This window comes from Silurus aristotelis (assembly GCF_946808225.1).
Source record: "Silurus aristotelis genome assembly, chromosome: 3".
Classification (NCBI taxonomy): Eukaryota; Metazoa; Chordata; class Actinopteri; order Siluriformes; family Siluridae; genus Silurus; species Silurus aristotelis.
Window position 1 is genome coordinate 29,780,520 of NC_139576.1, and position 20,761 is coordinate 29,801,280.

Here is a 20,761-nt window from a genome sequence, read left to right on the forward strand (position 1 = left end):
CGTAATTTCTCTGCTATGGCGAACATCCAGTTCATTCAGTGTGTGAAGTGTGACATGTTTAGTCAGTCTCTCTCCGTTGTTAGCGATAATTTTATCTGTAAGAAGTGTAAGCTAGTTTGCTCTCTTTGCGGAGAAGATCTTAGCATTAGAGGAGCACATCCAGAGTCTAGAGAGAAGTAGTGAGTGCGAGAGCAGTCCAGGTTCTGCAGGGGAAAGTCTGCCCTAGGTGAAGTTAATATTCCCCCGACTCCGGCATTAGAGCCTTTGCAGCGGGGCGAATGGGTGACGACTCGGCGGCATACTCGCAAAGCCAAAGCTAACGCTAAGGCTCGCCCACGGGAGCACCATTCCTCTCCGTTTTACGTGCCCAACAGGTTTGCTCTCCTCAGTGAAGCACCCGCTGAGAAACCTGAAAGAGCTCTGGTTTTAGGAGACTCCATTCTGAGGCACGTGAAATTAGCTAGACCTTTAGGGGCACCAGCAGCACAGGTCATGTGTATACCGGGAGCCAGGGCGCCGGACATAGCAGGTCAGCTTAGATTCTTAGGAAAGCACAGGTTCTCTAAGATAGTTTTTCACATAGGAGCTAATGATATACGCCTTCGACAGTCAGAGGTTACTAAGAGTAATAATATAGAGGTGTGTAAATTAGCGAAGGCAATGTCTGATGCAGTAACATGCTCTGGCCCCATCCCAATGCGACGTGGCGATGTAGCCTACAACAGGTTATGGTCGCTGAACTGCTAGATGTCCGAGTGGTGCTCCAAAAACAATGTGGGCTTCATTAATAATTGGAGCATTTTTGAGGGCAAGGCTGGCCTGTTAGGGCGGGACGGTGTCCATCTCACTCGGGAAGGTGCTTCTCTCATTTCTTGTAGTATAGGTCATAGTCTCAGAACAGCACTAGTTAACAAGTGACTGTCTAGGGCCAAGGCCAGGGAGCAGACAGACAGGCTAAACCGACCGTCTGCTAGCTGCACAGAGTCGTCACTCAGGATCCACCAAATTGAGACTGTGTCTGTCCCCCGAGCGAAACCAAAATATAGGAATTCTCAGAAAGTCTGTTTTAGTAACCTGATTAACATTAAATTAAATAGGACTGAACGCACAGCCAGCACCTCTGATCTAAAGATAGGATTGCTGAATATTAGATCTCTCACGTCTAAAGCGCTTACTATAAACAAAATGATCACCGACCAGGAGTTTAAAATAATGTGTTTAACAGAAACATGGATTAAACCGAATGAATATTTATCAATAAATGAAGCGAGTCCTCCTGGGTATAGCTACATACACCAACCCCGTCTAAATGGTAGAGGAGGTGGAGTCGCAGCTATTTGTAATAATAATCTAAGCGTCACACAAAAGACTAAACACAAATGTAAAACATTTGAAGTTCTTTACACCAGCATAAAATATTCAGTGTCCGAAAGCAGGTCCAGTCAGTCAATTCCACTAATTATTATTTATAGACCCCCAGGGCCCTACTCTGATTTTCTCATAGAATTTGCAGATTTCATCACAAATTTAGCTACTTCTTTAGACAAAGCATTAATTGTTGGTGATTTTAACATTCATTTTGATAATCAGGAAGACCCCTTAAGAGCAGCTGTTGTGTCCATTCTAGATTCAGTTGGAATTAATCAGAATGTTATAGGACCCACTCATAGTGGTGGACACACTCTCGATTTGTTGTTAACATTTGGATTAAAAATAAAAAACGTAGTCATAATTCCACAGTCTGAAGCTATTTCAGACCATTATCTCATCTCTTTTAAAATCTGCCTCAGTCATTGCATTACTACTTCACCACGTTATCGTGTTAAGCGTAATTTCACGTCAGCTACAGCAGCGCGTTTTATTAACAATCTTCCAGAAATTACAATATTAGATAGATCTCCGTCTGACCCTGCAGAGCGCGACTGGGCCACTGAATACCTAGAATCAACATTACGTTATACCATAGATGATGTAGCTCCCCTTAAGACCAAAATGATCAGGGAGAAAAAATTAGCACAGTGGTATAATGATTATACACGCACCTTAAAACAGACCACTCGAAAATTAGAACGTAAATGGCGTCAAACAAAATTAACAGTATTTCAAATAGCATGGAAGGAGAGCCTCCTAATTTATAGAAAATCTCTTAGTGCTGCTAGATCAGCATATTTCTCCACCCTCATAGAAAATAACAAGCATAATCCTAGATTTCTATTCAGCACGGTAGCAAAATTAACAGGGAATAAAAGCACTGCACTCACATGCACACCATCAATAGGTAGTAATGATTTAATGAACTTTTTTAATAATAAAATTGAAAACATCAGGCAAAAAATCCAGACGGTTAATATAAAGCCAAATTATTTTACAAGTAACCCTGTAGACAGCAGTTTAATTATAACAGACAATCAATTACAAAGTTTTACTCCTATTCACGAGAATGACTTAATTTCATTAATTTCCTCATCAAAATCATCAACCTGCTTTCTCGATCCCTTGCCTACAAGTTTCTTTAAACAGATAATTCCAGAGGTAATTGAACCTGTTTAAAAAAATAATAAACTCTTCCATTAGCACTGGTTTTGTACCAAAATCCTTCAAACTGGCAGTTATCCACCCCCTAATTAAGAAACCTGACCTTGACCCATGTCAGCTGTCCAACTACAGACCAATATCAAATCTCACCTTCATATCCAAAATTTTAGAAAAGGTTGTAGCACAGCAGTTATGCTCACACCTACTTATGAATAACATTTTTTAAATGTATCAGTCAGGATTTCGGCCTCATCATAGCACAGAGACGGCGCTAGTTAAGGTGGTAAATGACCTGTTATTGGCCTCTGATCAGGGTTTTGTCTCCTTACTTGTTTTGCTCGACCTTAGTGCAGCTTTTGACACCAATGATCACACTATACTACTTGCTAGACTTGAGAACGTTGTTGGAATAAAGGGAACAGCTCTCTCTTGGCTCTGGTCTTATTTGACTGATCGCTATCAGTTCATTCATTCATTCATTCATTCATTTTCTCCCGCTTGATCCGTAATTCGGGTCGCGGGGGCAGCAGTCTAAGCAGGCCCCCACCTTCGACTGCTGCCCAATCCTCACAGCACCGTCCCTTATGGCCCCTCCTGCAGGTGGTGAGCCCACGGGAAGCGCTATCAGTTTGTTAATGTAAATGGTGAGTTCTCCACACTCTCTGAGGTAAAGTTTGGTGTTCCCCAAGGATCTGTCTTAGGCCCTCTGCTTTTCTCTTTATATATGCTGCCTAATGGAGAAATTATTCATAAACATGGTATTAGATTCCATTGCTATGCTGATGATACACAGCTGTATATTTCAGCAAAGCCAGATGAGAGAGATCAGCTTAACAATGTTGAAAAATGTGTAAAGGACATTAGACAGTGGATGCTCGATAACTTTCTTCTGCTAAACTCAGATAAGACGGAAGTACTTTTACTAGGACCACATGCAGCTAGAAGCAAACTTTCCGATTACGTAGCATCTCTGGATGGTGTTTCTGTTTCAGCGTGTACGGCTATCAAAGACCTTGGTGTAATTATTGACCCGAGTCTTTCCTTTGAGGCTCACGTGAATAATATTACCAGGATCGCCTTCTTTCACCTTAGAAATATTGCTAAAATTAGAAATATGATGTCGTTACAGGATGCAGAAAAACTAGTTCATGCTTTTGTTACTTCTAGATTGGACTACTGTAACGCTTTACTGTCTGGGTGTGCGAGTAAGTTCATAAATAAGCTTCAGTTAGTTCAGAATGCAGCAGCAAGAGTCCTCACTAGATCTAGGAAATATGACCACACCCAATCAAATCTCGCATTGATTATAAAATACTACTACTGAGGTATAAAGCACTTAACGGTCTCGCACCGCAGTATCTGAGTGAACTTCTGTACCAGTATGATCCTCCATGCCTACTTAGATCAAAAGGTGCTGGCTATCTGTTGGTTCCTCCAATAATGAAGATTGAAGCAGGGGGCAGATCTTTTTCTTATAAAGCCCCGCAGTTATGGAACAGCCTTCCTATCAGTGTTCGGGACTCAGACACAGTCTCAGTGTTTAAGTCGAGGTTGAAAACATATTTATTCAGTCAAGCCTTTTATCAGTAGATTTTTCTTAGGTAAAGGCTCAGATCTGGAGGGAGCATGGATATAGAGTGTTTGGTGAACTGGGATATTTGTATGCTGTCGTCCCCTCACATTCACGCGTTCACTCAGGTTTGTTGATGGTGGTGTGGTGGGTCGTCTCTTATCCCAGAGATCCCTCATGTCTGTGTTGCCTTCTGGTTCTCCCTTTTAGTTATGCTGCCATAGCGAGTCTTGCCGGAGTCCAAACTGCACAGTGACTTTAACTCTCATAATGCATATCCTTCTCTTCCTGTCACCCTCTTCTCTCTTTTTCTCTCTCTCTCTCTCTTTCTCTCTCTCTCTCTGTCTCTCTCTCTCTCTCTCTCTCTCTCTCTCTCTCTCTCTCTCTCTCGGTCGAGTTAAACATGCTCCTGAGGCTCCAGTGACCACTGTTCCTGCCCCTCTCCCCTCTGGATAGTGTTCTCTTCGACTGGAGGCCACTCTGTGCAGCTGGGGAAGGTTTGTCATCAACGCCTTGGGTGGTTCCATGAAATTCCGGAGTAAGAACGGGAGCTTTGAGGATGGCTTGGACTGTAGTTGATGTCAACAGTCTCCTACACTGACTCAGGAATACAGTTTGCTTCTGATCATCATCACTGTACCCCGCAACATTGTATACCTGCCACAAATGGACATTCGGTGTAACCCAGATGAGGATGGGTTCCCTCTTGAGTCTGGTTCCTCTCAAGGTTTCTTCCTTATGCCATCTCGGGGAGTTTTTCCTTGCCACAGTCGCCACCGGCTTGCTCATCAGGGACAAACTTACTCATATGGAACATATTCATTTTTAATCACCGCATTATCTGTGTAAAGCTGCTTTGAGACAATGTTCATTGTTAAAAACGCTATACAAATAAAAATTGAATTGAATTTAATATTCTTCAGTGGAAGCCATAGTGTCTACTGAACTTTTGTATAATTTGTTTCTTTTATATTAAATAATCAATATGTTGCATATTGTTATAAAATTTTCACAACTACATTGCCAACAGGGTCTTATGGACCCCTCTGTAGATATACAGATTTGTACAGTATAACGAAATGTAGTTTGGCTAACATTAGGTGTTATCTTTTAATTCAATTTTATTACAATAGTATTTTTTACAGTCAATGCTGAAACCTTGAAGGAGTCAGATTAAAAAAAGCTTCAAACTGAATCATATAAATTTAAATCTTAAGAGTCTAAACAGCATCTAAACATTCCAATTCATCCAAACACTGTGTACCCATAAACCATTCAGATCTGTGCTTTTACATGTAAAAAGGTTTTAACAAAGGTACTGACTAAAAAAGTGAGTCTAAACACCGACACAATAAACATTAGGTATTGGAAGTGAGCCATGAGCAGCTATTCAATGCACTTCAAGACAACTGTGGAGATAATAAAGACATGTCTGTGAGGAAATTGGTCTTTTTGTGGATACAGGTTGTTTTTCAGCATACAAGCAGACATTGTCCAGGAGAACAGATTTCTTTGGCTTCAGCATCAGCAGGGTATTCCTTGCATATGCTGCAGTCACAGTCATCACCTGCTTCCCAGGTGAGCTTTGATTTTTACTAATGCGTCTGTGCTGGAGGCTTTAAAATGCACACAGAAGCCATTAAATATGTATTTGGAGTCTATATTAAGCCACATTTAGCTGGATCCTTAAATATGTTCTATTGAATGTGACTGATTCTACAGTTCTACAACAATACACATTAATTTTGGTTACTGGGTTAATGGCTATTTCTTAACAGAGGATCTGCGGTGATTTAAATGTAAGTAAGTAACTATGTAGAGTGAGTATATAGTTACTTACTTACATTTAAATCAATGGAGATCCTCTGTTGTTGTGTGTGTTCCAGGAAATCTGCAGTTTCTGAAATACTAACTCATCAAGTACAATTTTTTTGGACACATTTTCTTTATGACTGTTCACATGATAAATATTAAAAAAAAATTTTTTTTTTGTTTTTCACAGAATGATTGGATGACTCGATAACTGCATAAATAAGTAGTAAAGGTGTTTATAATAAAGTGGACAATTGGTGTATAATATAATATAATATAATATAATATAATATAATATAATATAATATAATATAATATAATATAATATAATATAATATAATATAATATAATATAATATAATATAATATAATATAATATAATGCATATCATAATAACTCGGTAGGTGGCGGTAGCGCTCCGTAACCTCCATAAAACTTTACAGAAGAAGAAAGGAAATTCAACATGGCGGCCGACAAATCTACTAAAGAAAAGCTGTTGTCTGTTCTGAATGATATGGAAGTGCTATCCAGGTTGGATTTATGGCTGATTTCTGATTTTATTATATTGTTATTCTTATTGTACAGCAGTGTTAAACGTTCTGGAGAAAGTTTAATGTATCACATCTAACGAACGGAAGTTTACATAATATGGCTAGTTGTGCTAACTTAGCTTTACATGTACGCAGAAAAAAGGTAATGATTGGTTATTAATTTATATTTCTCACCGCTGATTGGCCAGTATGAAATGATAAGGCAATCATTATTCCGGTTATAGGCAGCAGGGAAGAACGTTATTACTAAAACTACTCATAGGTGTTTATCATTCTGAACGTTTTATTCTAATTATAATGTGTCAATGTGGGTAGATTTCACCAGAGAGTCTGAAATATGATGTTAGAACCAGAAAAAAATAGATGTAATTTTGCTTCTCTGGCTGGAAGATGACGTTTTGTTTCTGCAGAGAGCTGATAGAGATGCTTGCATTGTCTCGAAACCAGAAGCTTCCCCAGCCTGGAGAGGACACTCAGGTATTCTTCACTTTAAATATATATTCTCTATAAATATATATTATACTGAAAAGCAGTGGTGGGCCGTCAGGGCCAGGTAGACCCTCTCTCCTGGCATGAACACTATTAGAATCTAAAATAAAACGAGATATATATATATATATATATATATATATATATATATATATATATATATATATATATATATATATATATAATGATAACCAATAGTCTATTCTCTTCATTTCATGGTGTTCTCTTGCTTGTGCTGCTTTCTGTGGTGTCAGGAAAGGTAGAATTTTGATCAAATCATATTTTAGCCATGAGGCATTTAGAATCAGCAGTGCTGGTGCCTGTTATATTAAAGTTGTTGCTTTAACCAGTCAGATTTTGAGTCACCAGGGCCACCCAGCACGCATACAATAACCTCAGCATTTCTACCTCCTTTGATTGGCTGGTCAGAGAGCGCATGGTTTGAATGGGCTGCGCTGTGCAATCTGCACAAGCTCAAATATACTTGTATTGATTAAAAGCTTTTTTTTAAATTTTTTTTTTATTTCACAATTACTGACAAGAGGAGAAGAAAGTGATTAGGTCACAGACATACTCACAAGATGGACTTTTCATGTGAAGCTGGACAGCACGAGGACTATTTTAACTTTTTATTCTTTTGCATGTTCTTTCCTGTAGAATTTGCACAAGTTGTTTTAATTTCGAAAAGCACTGCTATCGAGCAACTAATGATTATTTTGATAATATATTGGGGGAAATAATCATTTAATGACAAGTAAAAATATGATCTTTAATTAATGTTTTGCTCATTAGAACTATATAAAACCCTAACTCAGGGTATTTATGTGTATAAATATACTTAAAAATTGCAAAAGCCTCATTGAGTTTAACTGTCTCTTAATTTAGACATTTTAAAGCTTATAGTAGCTGCTTGTTGACGAGTGCATGGGGGATTTCTCTTTGAACAAATTTACTCATACTGGGTTGCTTCTTTCTGTAAAAAAAAAAAAATAACATTTGAGTATGCAAGGTGAAGCATTTTGTGTAAATCAACATTCGTATTGTATTTTGCAAATGGCAAGTTGACACCATGCTTAAAGAAATCTATATAAAATATAATCCAACATAGTTTTGACCACTTTTGTTTAAAAAAATAAAATAAAATTTGTTCAGGTGTGAGGATCTAAGCATCTAGAATATATAACGTAATCTTGTATAATAATTTAATGATATGTGCATAAATTAAATATTCAGACATTGAAAACAAGCATTTGAACGTAGTAAAGCCGCAGTAAATCACGTTGGAACTGTTGTAGTAGACGAATGCTGAAAAAAGAATAAAATGAAGAACCGCAGAAAGCTAACAGGCTTAATTAAAAAAAAAAAATGCTCTTGTGTACAAATGCATAATCATTAGCTGAAAACCACAACAGTGACTAAAATTTGATAATTTGCTGCTGCTGTAATTTGCAGCTTTTAGATTTAGTGTTTGTTGGCACCATTTTAAATTGAATCAATCACTATCCGACAAAGTGGATCCAGTGTGACTGCCCCGAAGTTACAGTTTATACAATAACACTTCACTAAACTATACAATTTTCACATGGTGATTATACACTTTTCACTCACCGTGCTGGTGTTTCTCCTTCATCCGTGACAGCAGTGTGATTTTTTTTTTTTTTTTTTTTTTTTTTTTTTGGGGTGTGCTAATGCATCACTGTGGTACTTCCCTCCCACACAAGCTCTGCTTTGCAAAACTTCCAGGTGCCGTTTACTGTGTTGCGTTTAATATAAAGCGCGTTGGATGACTTAAGACGCACAGTTTTTCCTGCAGTACCCTGTACTGGCCGCAATTTTCGCATGCGTCTGTGCTCTTTTATGGTCACACTAACCTGTAAATCGGGTTGATTAATAATGGTATTCATTGACAATGAATTTCATTATTGATTAGTTGTTGCATCCCTAATTTCAATCCCCCGAAATTAAATCAAAACAAAATGCATGGAAACCAAAAAAATTCAATAAAAAGAAATGGATTGTTTTATTTAAGATACAGTGGGGCAAAAAAGGATTTAGTCAGCCACCAATTGTGCAAGTTCTCCTACTTAAAAAGATGAAAGAGGCCTGTAATTTTCATCATAGGTACACTTCAACTATGAGAGACAAAATGAGAAAACAACCCAGAAAATTACATTGTCTGATTTTTAAAGAATTTATTTGCAAATTATGGTGGAAAATAATTATTTGGTCAATAACAAAAGTTCATCTTAATACTTTGTTATATACCCTTTGTTGGCAATGGCAGAGATCAAATGTTTTCTGTAAGTCTCCACAAGGTTTTTACACACTGTTGCTGGTAGTTTGGAACATTCCTCTAAGCAGATCTCTTCTAGAGCAGTGATGTTTTGGGGCTGTCGCTGGGCAACACGGATTTTCAACTTCCTCGAAAGACTTTTTATGGGGTTGAGACCTGGAGACTGGCCATTCCAGGACCTTGAAATGCTCCTTACAAAGCCACTTTTTCTTTGCCTGGGCGGTGTGTTTGGGATCATTGTCATGCTGAAAGACTCTGCCACGTTTCATCTTCAATGCCCTTGCTGATGGAAGGAGTTTTTCACTCAAAATATCACAATACATGGCCCTGTTCCTTCTTTCCTTTACACGGATCAGTCGTCCTGGTCCCTTTGCAGAAAAACAGCCCCAAAGCATGATGTTTCCACCCCCATGCTTCACAGTAGGTATGGTGTTCTTTGGATGCAACTCTTCTTTCTCCTCCAAACACAAGTTGAGTTTTTACCAAAAAGTTCTATTTTGGTTTCATCTGACCATATGACATTCTCCCAGTCCTCTTCTGGATCATCCAAATGCTCTCTAGCAAACTTCAGACGGGCCCGGACATGTACTCTCTTAACCAGGGGGACATGTCTGGTAAATTCTCTAAAAATCAGACAATGTGATTTTTGGGATTTTTTTCCCCTTATTTTGTCTCTCATAGTTTAACTGTACCTATGATGAAAATTACAGGCCTCTCTCATCTTTTAAAGTGGGAGAACTTGCACAATTGTTGGCTGACTAAAACTTTTTTGCCCCACTGTATCACTGAAGGCTTATGTGTGAAGTGCACAAGCCTGCCTTTGCTGAAATGCCAGTAAGGGCAAATGTCTTGGCTCTGTAAGATCAGCGGCCCAACACAGATGCATATGTTTGTCGTTTGTGTGAGCAGTTGCTGGAGTTGCTGGTGCAGAGGGACAAAGAGTTCCAGGAGCTGATGCGGACAGCCTTGAGACAGGGCAGGACCCATGAGGAGATGCAGAAGCTGGAGAAAGAAGTAGACAAGAGGGATGGTGACATCCAGCTGCTGCAGAAGCAGCTCAAAGAGGCAGAGCACATCCTGGTGAGCTTGTTTATGTAAACTAGAACTAGAATATAATGAGGTCAGAACATACAATGACTTTGTTATATTACATGTTGTAGGATCTGTTGTCCCAATGTAGCAGGATGGTTTAACATGCTCTTACAGGAGATAATCTATCTATTTATTTATTTATTTATTTATTTTATTTAATTGGTTTATTTATCTTTTTGTTTGCATTCAATGAATATCAACACTCACAATAAAATTGCACCATTTAACCATTTCAGTAAAAGTAGTACTGAAGTTTAAGCCTTTTTTGTATAACCATAAATGTAAACATGGTGCTAATAACATTAGAAGAATGAATTGTGCATGACAAAAATTGTATTAGATACAGTTTTGTAAAAGCTAAACATTCATGTTAAGGTTTGCACAGGCTAATGTTCTGGTACTTTTAATGAATCTACAAATGATGGTCATCTAACAGATTACAATAAATTATGTATTGCTGTTTTGTTATATCATATTTAAAAGCCACTATTATCTTAGCATATACATAAGTTGCTTCTTGACTAGCAGTATATTATAGTGTTTAGGTAGGAAAAGTAAATTTTTCCACCACTATTTCATACTATTGGACAGTCAACATAAAGTGTGACTACTTTCACTGTAATAAATAAATAAATAAAATAAAAATAAATCATGAGAGAACTGGAGATGCTTGTCAGAAAATCTTTAGAAACAACAAGCAGAAGAACTAAGAGATTCAGAAGAATAAAAGGAAGAGCAACAGGAGGATATTTGTTCTGTTGTCATCCTAAGTGCTGTCATTTATGCTCTCAGTGTTCAAGCACTGACTACAGGTGCAGTCTGGAATTTAATTTTCTTGTTTTGAACAATGTTCTATTTGAATATTGACCAGTAAACTATCAGCTAAATCTAATGTAGTCTGTTCTATCAATATTGTGTGCATATAATATGAAACCCCAAATTGAAACAGTTGAGATGCCGTGTAAAAATGTACATTAAAACAAAATGCAATGATTTGCGAATCTCCTAAACCCATAATTTATATACAATAGAACACCAAAAACATAAAAAGTCGTCCAATTAATGTCCGATACAAAGTTGTAGCTAATCGCCAGTCCTGGATCTTCTTTGTCATATTTTTTGTTTCACAATGCACCAAATGTTTTCAATTGTTGAAAGGTCTGGACTGCAAACAGTCCAGTTCAGCAGACTCTTCTATTATGAAGCCATGATATTGTAATACCGTATTTTTTTTATAAGCCGCTACTTTTCCCCACGTTTTGAACCCCGCGGCTTAAATAACGAAGCGGCTTATTAATGGATTTTTCCTGGGTTTTTACCGGTCTCACAAACTTCAAGCCAAAAAACTGAACCCCATAACATTAGACCAATTAAATTTCCGAACGGAAACGAAATAACTTACCTAACCTGTGTTCTGAGCTGCACGGCATCGGGAGAAAAACTTTCACCGGTGTTGATTTTTAAACGCACGACGATGACAAAAGATAAACTCGCGAGAGAAATTGTTATGAAAGGAAGGAGGAAGACAGTGAACAATGACTTTCTCGGTAGGCTACTGTTTAGATACAAGCCGTTGTAACGCGTTGAGTCTGGGTGAAGGGAGAGCTCACTAACTCCAGTTGCAACAGAAATTTCTGGCTTATGCCGATATTTAAAAATCTTGGCACCTTATGGCCGGCAAATGATGTCGATATTTTTGGCCGATATGTTTGCCGTATTTTCTTTTTTTCCACACTTCATCTGATTAAATCGATCAGTTAATTAATAAGATGTGATGCAGAAAAATTGCTTATATTCTATATAAAAAATAGCGGTTTTATTCTGCATGTCAAATCAGCCGTGGAGCTCATCTGTGAGAAAGAACGTCGATTGGCTATTCATCTTAGCAAACGAGCACACGAAAAAAAAAAAACTGAACAGACTTGTTGTCATTGTCGTTCTCATCTTTGCAACTTGGCAGATATAATTTGAAAAAAGCAGCACGAAACGCTGCTTGCTTTATATATTTACTGTTCCAAGTCTTCCGGTTTCCGTGTTTGGAAGCCTCCTCTGAAGTTGGTTTACAAGAAAGCCCACAAACCTTTAGCTAAAGACACCCTGTCCAAGAGCATGAATTACTGGAACCATCTCCTGTGCTCTGATAAATGTGTTTGACTCAGATGGTGTTCAGCATGTGTGGCGATGCCCTGGCGAGGAGTACCAAGAAAATTGTGTCTTACCTACAGTCAAGCATGGTGGTGGTAGCATCATGGTCTGGGGCTGCATGAGAGCTGTTGGTACTGGGGTGCTGCGGTTAATTGAGAGAGACATGGATTCCAACTTTTATTTTATAGTGTTGAGTGCTGAACTGAATTCTATGAACAGCATTCATACTTATGTGTTCTTATTGTCCAGATGGGTGAGGGTCGTGGCGATGGCATTGTTCTATAAGAATAACAGAGGAGATGTCTAAATAGCCGAGGATATGGGTGGGGCTCCGCACGATACGCGCCGGGGATGTTTGTGTAAAGACCTTTCACATATTGCTTTTGGGTTTTTGTTTTTTGCATTAAGGACATAATTGCTAGTGGATGACAATGGCAAACTGTGTTCATGGACAATTACTTCTGGAGGTGTTTAAACCCATGCAGTGATCACCTTTACAGAATCAGGCCTGTTTTAATGCAGTGCTGCCTAACCGCCATGGAGGTCACGAGTATCCAGTATTTATTATCGTTCTTGTTCCTAGTACACAGATTTCTTCAGAATCTTAATAATCTAATGTACTGTTGATAAGAGAATCAGTTTTTCACTGCTTTATGTTAAAGATCATATTCTGAAATAGTTTTTTCAGATTTAAATATATTTTTGCAAATTGGTCCCTGAGAGACTCTGTTTCTCTAATATATTTATTTTTATTATTATTATTTTCTCAGGTTACTGACCTGTTGCCAATTAACCTAATTATTTGCAAAAAGTTCCACCAACTGCTTCTTTTAGTAACATTTGTATCAGCCTTTTGTTGCCTAAGTCCCAACTTCTCTGAGACTTGTTGCGGACATCAAATTGCATAATTTTTTTTCCCCCTCAACATTTTGTGGGTTGTTTTTTTTTTTTGTTTTATAATAAAAATAAAACATGGGTTTATGAGATTTGCAAAGCATTGAATTAAATTTTTTATTTACATTTTACACTGCATGCTAGCTTTCTTTGGAATTGGGCTTGTTAATAATATAAGGCATGTCTGTATGTGGAAACCTCTCATCTGCAGTTTGAGTCAAATGAATCAATCTGGCTGTGATGTCAGGGATGAAAAAAAATCGATAGGATAAACTGGTCATTCAGTACATTCAATATCCAGGTGCATAAATGCGCAGGTGTACAAGTGTTCCTAATAAGTGGATGATGAGTGTGTGTATGTACTACATAAAGCCTTGTAGCAAAACTGGGCATATTGGTTATTCAGCATGGCTAGAATCCTCCACGGCATAGCAAGTGCTCGTAACATTTTTCCCCGCCTGTTGCTAGGCTCATCTCTGCCTCCCATTTAAAATATATCGCTCTAACCATCTGCACACAAGCTATATTGATTGATGCGAAATCAATTTCTCTTTTTCCTTGTCCAAGCAGGATGGCATGTTAGTTTGGCCTGATGAAATGCCTACTCTCTTAAATAGTAGAAAAAATATTAGTGAAAAAAAATTGCAGTAAGTTGCCCTTCACCCTGAAGCCTGTCTCTGTCTTACTTCCTTTCATTCTTGCTCTCTTTATGTATGTATGTATGTATTTATTTATTTATTTATTTATTAATCTTACAGGCCACTGCTGTATACCAAGCCAAAGAGAAACTCAAATCTATTGAGAAGGCGAGAAAAGGTATTGCATGCTTGTCTGAGGCCAGGGCACACCAAACTTTATAATTTCACACACCCTTAACTTCACCACCTACATCCTTTATCAGAGATTTACACAAACTGCATTCGTCTTTTTTTTTTTTTTGGTTTTTTCACGCCCAACTAAGCCACATCTAATTAAATATCGATAGCAAAATGCAACTCGAAGGATCCTGTTAATGCCCCTATGGTGTTAAGAGATCTTAAAGTTGATCTCTTGAGTGATATTATCTCTTTTTTTTTTTTTCTTCTGACATGTAATTTCAGCCACCTTGTCGCTCAATACATGTGGAGTTTATTTTCCATGTATTGTTTTCTTCCAGGCAGCGTCTCTTCAGAGGAAATTATAAAGTACGCACACAGGATAAGTGCCAGTAACGCAGTGTGTGCTCCTCTGAATTGGGTCCCAGGTATGTTTTTCTCCAATTTTCTGTCATCCAGTTTTTCACTGCTATAAAATAAAAAGCACACTTTAGCTTCATTTATAAATGATGCACCTAATATCAGTTTTCAGATTGTTTTTTGCTTTTTTTGTTAGCCACATTTATTTCTTACATGAACAATTCATTGAAAATGCATTCTCTCATTGTGTTCTATCAGATAGTCTCTTTTGCTCAGATTATACCCACTGACTTGGATTCAGATGAATGTGTGTGTGTGTGTGTGTGTGTGTGTGTGTGTGTGTGTGTGTGTGTAAAGGTGATCCACGGAGGCCGTATCCCACTGACCTTGAGATGCGTAGTGGAATGCTTGGGCATATGTGTAACTTGCCCACCAATGGTGTAAATGGCCACCTGCCTGGTGATGCACTGGCTGCTGGGAGATTACCAGGTTTGTGTGTTATTTTTTTTTTCTTAAAATTATGCAACATTTATGCAATTATGCATGTATACAATCTGATAGACACACTTTAATCGTTAGTTTAGGAAAGTGTTCATGTTTAATTAATATGCTTGTATACTGAGGAAGAAACATGTAACAAACATGGCATGCATTAATAGTTGCAATGTGTCAAGCTTAAAAAAAGTGTGGTAATGAACCAACACAAGGCTGGAATGCGAAGAATATGTAGATCAAATTTCATGGGAAATCACACCATTCTACATTGACTGTATATTCAGCTTTTTTATTTTTTTATTAATTTATTTTTTTTACACAACTAATCAACAAGTAATGATTTCTGTTGCTTTCTATAGTGTAGAGCTGCACAGACATTAAGCTTTCGCTGGGTCATATTTATAGACATACATCTCATCACTGGCTAATGAAACGTATCAAATTAATTATATTTTTACTAAAAACAGTTAAACATGAATTCGTTGCAAATCATAAATATTGATGAGAGATTATATAAGAATGAGCCTATATTCCGTCTACTCAGGAGTAACTGTGTAACGTTTGTTGTGTACGGGCATCAGCAGACATTTATACAGGTCCTTTATTGCCCTGTGTTGCTTTACTTACCTTTAAGATTTCTTTTATACTTGGGGCTGTTATGTGACCTTGAGATTCTGTAGCAAATCAATAATTGCTCTTACACAGTTGGAGATTTTGATTTGTATGGAGATATATGGAAAGGTAGATTTTAAAGAATGTTCATTTAAAAGTGCCATCAGTAGTCTTTAGATTTGGCTGTTAGACTACTTGATGCTTTGCTGGCATTTTTATATATTGCTTGCAACATCAGACAGTTCTTAAGCAGGTCAGGGGATGAGCTATTGACAGGCAAATGATATATGTAAATAAAGTCCATTAATATTTTGGCACTGTACATCATAGTCAGGTCCATAAAGTTTGAACACTGTATCTGCAATTGAAATGAAATAACGCATATGAGCTCAGCAAAAAACTTGGTCCTCCCATGAGGTACTGTACAGTGTGCATTCACCCTGACTTCTTATGGTTAATGTATAGATAGAGGTGCCTAAAGTTCAAATTAATATATATTAGTCTGTTTAAAAACTGCTTGGGAAAAAAAAGGGATGGAAAAAGTGGTCTGTGAAATCCTCTGTGTAAATGTATTCAGGACTAATGATGGACATGCCACCTGACTAGACCAAAGCGATTGAACATAATATTGCCACCCTTAGTAAATAAAAGCAGAGTGCTGTGAAAATTGTTTAACATTTAGATCTTTTGTTCAAAGATATGACCCACATTATTGTCATGTATATCAAACAATTGTAAACACAGCTAGGATTACATTTTTATATATATATATATGTGTGTGTGTGTGTGTGTGTGTGTGTGTGTGTGTGTGTGTGTGTGTGTGTGTGTGTAATTGCTTGTAATTCCTGATTATTTTGGAGAAAACATGGCAAGGGATCTGAGACCATTTCCTCTATTGAGAATTCCATGAGTCCATGATGCCATCTACTCTAACAAAATGTCCGGGTCCTCTGGCAGAAAGACAGCCCCCAAAACATTGAAGAGCCACCACCAGGTTTATCTCTGGGATGGAGTTACTTTTCAATATTACCACCACTCTACTGTGTGTGGAAAAACCCACCTCTAGTGTTTAAGCTCTATTTCGGTTTCATTTGGTATCAAACTCCCATTTGAAGTTTCAGAGTTGTCTGGCATCTGAAGATACTTGAGTTTGTTTTTAGCTGAGAGTAGAGGTTTTCTTTTCTTTTCTTGAAACCCTTCCAAAGAACTTGTGCTGATGTAGGCAATGTTGGATGCCCAGTTCTGCCAAAAGACAGTCCAAGTAGGTTTTTCTGGCCACTCCTTAAAATGTTAACTTGTTTCCTCTTACTATACTAACTATACTTTGAGAGAACTTTGCTGCATGAACCATTTTCTTTTGAGATTCAACTGAAATCAATTCAAATCTCATGATGTCCAGACAATTTACGCTATAATTCACTGGTATAATTCTAAATTTGTTTCATCAATGATGGCATGCAATCCTGGTCGAGATGCAGCGAAACAGGCCCAAACAATTATACCAACATTAACATGTTTCACAGATTATTTGAAATATACCATGTGGTTCCTTTGTGACTTTTCAAACTATTACAAATCTTGCTATGGTGTGATCATCTACTCCATTTATTCACAGTTTGTCTGAATGTTTATTTGTGGAGTTCTCTCTTTAGAGAGAACTCTTTAGAGAGCATCTTAGAGCATCTCTCTATTTATTGCTCATCCTCAGGTTGTGCTCCTTTGTTTATACCATGATACACTTTCACAAACGTGTTGTGAAGTTCAGACTTTGCCTTTTTATATAATGACCTGAAATCTATCACTCACTGACACCTGTTCATCATCCCATTGATTGAAAGCAGATGGACTGTAATTTGGCCTTCCTATTAACTGCTAATTCTAAAGGTGCCCATATGTTTGTCACTTACGAATATATAATAGTTTTTTTTTTTTTTTTATAAATACATAAATTATAATATTTTTATAGATAAAATAAAACTTAATTAATCCCAAAGGAATTTCTTGTACCAGAGACTGCTCCAACAAACAAAAGAATGCAAACATGTAATAGAATTGCACATAATAGTTATAAAAAAGAAAATAATAAAATGATAGTGACATAGTTAAATAATATTGCACATAATCATATATTAAACGTCAACGATTATACGTTATATAGTCATGTGATATCTCATTTGATTGGGTTCACTTTGTTTACATTTAGGACTTGATTTGAGGGGGATATTAATGCAAAAAATATAGTAAATGTAGTCTATCTGGGAGTGGTTAGATCCAGTGTTGGGGGTAACGCGTTACAAGTAACGTGCGTTACGTAATAATATTACTTTTCTGGAGTAACGAGTAAAGTAGCGCGTTACTTTATAAATTTACACATTAATATCTGAGTTACTTTTTTAAAAAAGGACCACGAGTTACTTTTCAGTTAAATTATTTTGCATAAAAAAAAATATACTGAATTAAAATGAACGTAGTCACGTAGAATCGCGCACTCATACGTGCGAGCCGCGGGAATAGAAGCTGGTCAAAAGCGGAGATGGCAAACCAGAGCATTACATTACTGTGATGGAAGTATTCTTATAATTTTAAAATGGTCGAGGAAAAGGAGAAAGTAATAATGGTTAAGTATAGATTATGTGTTGGTGAAAAGCTCTGATCAACTGCAAAAAATACCACTTCAAAAAAATAAAAATAAAATAAAAAATCTGCATGCAAGCACAGCACTACGTGTGTGTGTGTGTGTGTGTGTGTGTGTGTGTGTGTGTGTGTGTGTGTGTGTGTGTGTGTGTGTGTGTGTGTGTGTGTATGTTGAATATATGCAACATTATGCAATGTTGCATATATGGAAATAGAGACAGAAATATAGAAAACTTTTGCCGACTTTCCACCACTGCAGATCTAGGGTTAGGGTTAGTTTATTCTGACTGCTCAGAATAAAAGTTTTCTGTGGGAGACGCATGTACGATGCCATCGCGAAAGAGAGAGAGAGAGAAAGAGAGAGAGAGAGCTCATTTGCTCTTTGTGGGAAGATAAACTGCCATGGTCACTGATAATAGCGCGAACTTTGTAAAAGCGTTCAGAATGTTTCAAGCTGATGATGAAGCAGAGAATGATGTAGACGAGGACAAGTGTCATATTTACGGAATTGCATGTTACATTCCTGACGGCGAAGCAGATTGAAAAGCAGTGTACAGAAGAGCGACTGGAAAGTTTTCAGCCTTGTGGTCAAAATTTAGTCGATAATCTTATTGTTCTTCAAGAAGTTATTAAGCATTTTAAATGTTTGACGTCTTTTGCTCTAATATAATTTATTTCTTAATGCCAATTATCTATATTACACCTGTTACACCTGTAAGGCGTGAAAGAGATACCAGTAACGCAAAAGTAATATAACGCATTACTTTCCATAAAAAGTAACTAAGTAACGTAATTTGTTTTTTGGGGAGTAACTCAATATTGTAATGCATTACTTTTAAAAGTAACGTTGCCCAACACTGGTTAGATCTCGAAGATGATTGGAACAACCTACTTTCCAAGCTTATCCAAAAACAAGCAGCAAGAGGAAATGGTGGTCACACTAAATATTGATTTTGACATCCTTTCATTTACTTTAAATTTTGTTTACTGATAAAAAAGAACCCAACATTTTCCAGCATAACTTTCCAGCCTTTTTAGTTTACCTGCTCAAAGCTTTTGCAAAGTAAATTACTCCAAATATATATTTACTCCTATTGAATATTCATGGTGCATAATTGTGCCATGTATATTTAAGAAAAATTTAATTTTTATTATTTTTTTTTTATTTGAGAATAGACAGTGAGGCAAAGCAGCTCATGCGTTGACTGATACTGGCTGTCACATACCAGCGCTCATTTAAATCAAATTCTTCAATTCCATTCCTGTGTTGTTGAACTTCCTCCCTTTTTAAGCTTAATGTTGACAGTGATGGTTCTTTCTTATTTCCCTCCCAAGATGTACTGGCTCCTCAGTACCCATGGCAGTCTGCAGACGTTGCTATGGCGATGCCTCCACCACCTCACCACGGTAACGACCTCGGCTTGGAGTTGCCGGGGCATAATAAGGAGAACGAGGATGACGTGGAGGCCATGAGCACAGACTCGTCCAGTAGCAGCAGTGATTCAGACTGAGAAAGGCATGCATGCATGAGTGAGGGGCAAAATAAATACAAAATTCTCCAAAAGGACTTGGTGTAATCAGGCTTCATAACCATAACTGAAGACATTTTACGGTTATTATTATTATTTCCACTCTGCTTAAACCATCCTGACCTCAGCCAGCTGAAAACATCTCATGATTCCAAGCTAAAACAATGCAAAAAATTTAATTTGCAGCTGGTTTTATACGCATCAGCTGTAGATTTTTATTTTACTTCTTGTTACTATACACAAAAAGCACCACTTTTTAGTACCTCTGGAATTATCTCCCACTTTTCTTGTCAAAATTCTGTTTGCTTGAAAGTGGATGTGAAGATTGGCTTAGTTTGATGGACTTATATTTCAGTATAATGTAGGCTCTTGTAGAGATGCTGCAAACCTTTACTGCAACTCAGCAGTTGTGTAAATAGAGCTGTATAAATGTTTGTGTTTGAGACCTTGTAAATAAAGATTCTTTGATAAAATATCTGTCTGTTTTGTATGTTGAGTGTAATAAGCAGAGTGCCTTCTCTATTAAAATTTCACTTTAATATACTAAAAATAATTTGGTATTGACATTGTTTGTGGTTTTATACCACAGACAAACTACACGTTTCACTCATTTGACTTTTATTAAATGTATGCGTATAGTCGTGATTTTAAATGCAAACTGTGTGATGAAAGTTTAGATTCAAACCAAAATCTCAAGTTTGGTTAATTTTGACCAACAAATTTGTATCACATGATGATGATGGACCAATAGAACTTGTCATGGTGTATCCTGTTTGCAGTGTCTGTGTGTGTGTCTGTGTGTGCTTGGTATAATTAATGCCTACATCATTTGAATTCAATGAATTCAATTCAATGTGCTGATTTTCAACATGTAATCCAATTCAAATTAAATTTTACACATATGATATGCAGTGAAATGCTTTGTGCGACTGTCCA

At 37.2% G+C, this 20,761-nt stretch overlaps 2 protein-coding genes across 2 annotated transcripts in view; one reads left to right on the top strand and one right to left on the bottom strand.

Annotated features, from left to right (window-relative positions):
- Positions 1–20,761, bottom strand: part of LOC310724036 (craniofacial development protein 2-like) — a 384,292-nt gene that overhangs the window by 339,838 nt on the left and 23,693 nt on the right. The gene's annotated exons all lie outside the window — the stretch shown is intronic.
- Positions 6,320–20,298, top strand: med4 (mediator complex subunit 4). Its single transcript, XM_083537823.1, has 7 exons — positions 6,320–6,447; positions 6,878–6,944; positions 10,159–10,329; positions 14,139–14,196; positions 14,537–14,623; positions 14,913–15,044; positions 19,632–20,298. The coding sequence occupies exons 1-7, from the start codon at positions 6,380–6,382 to the stop codon at positions 19,805–19,807; spliced, it is 759 nt and encodes a 252-aa protein (XP_083393949.1). The 5' UTR covers positions 6,320–6,379; the 3' UTR covers positions 19,808–20,298.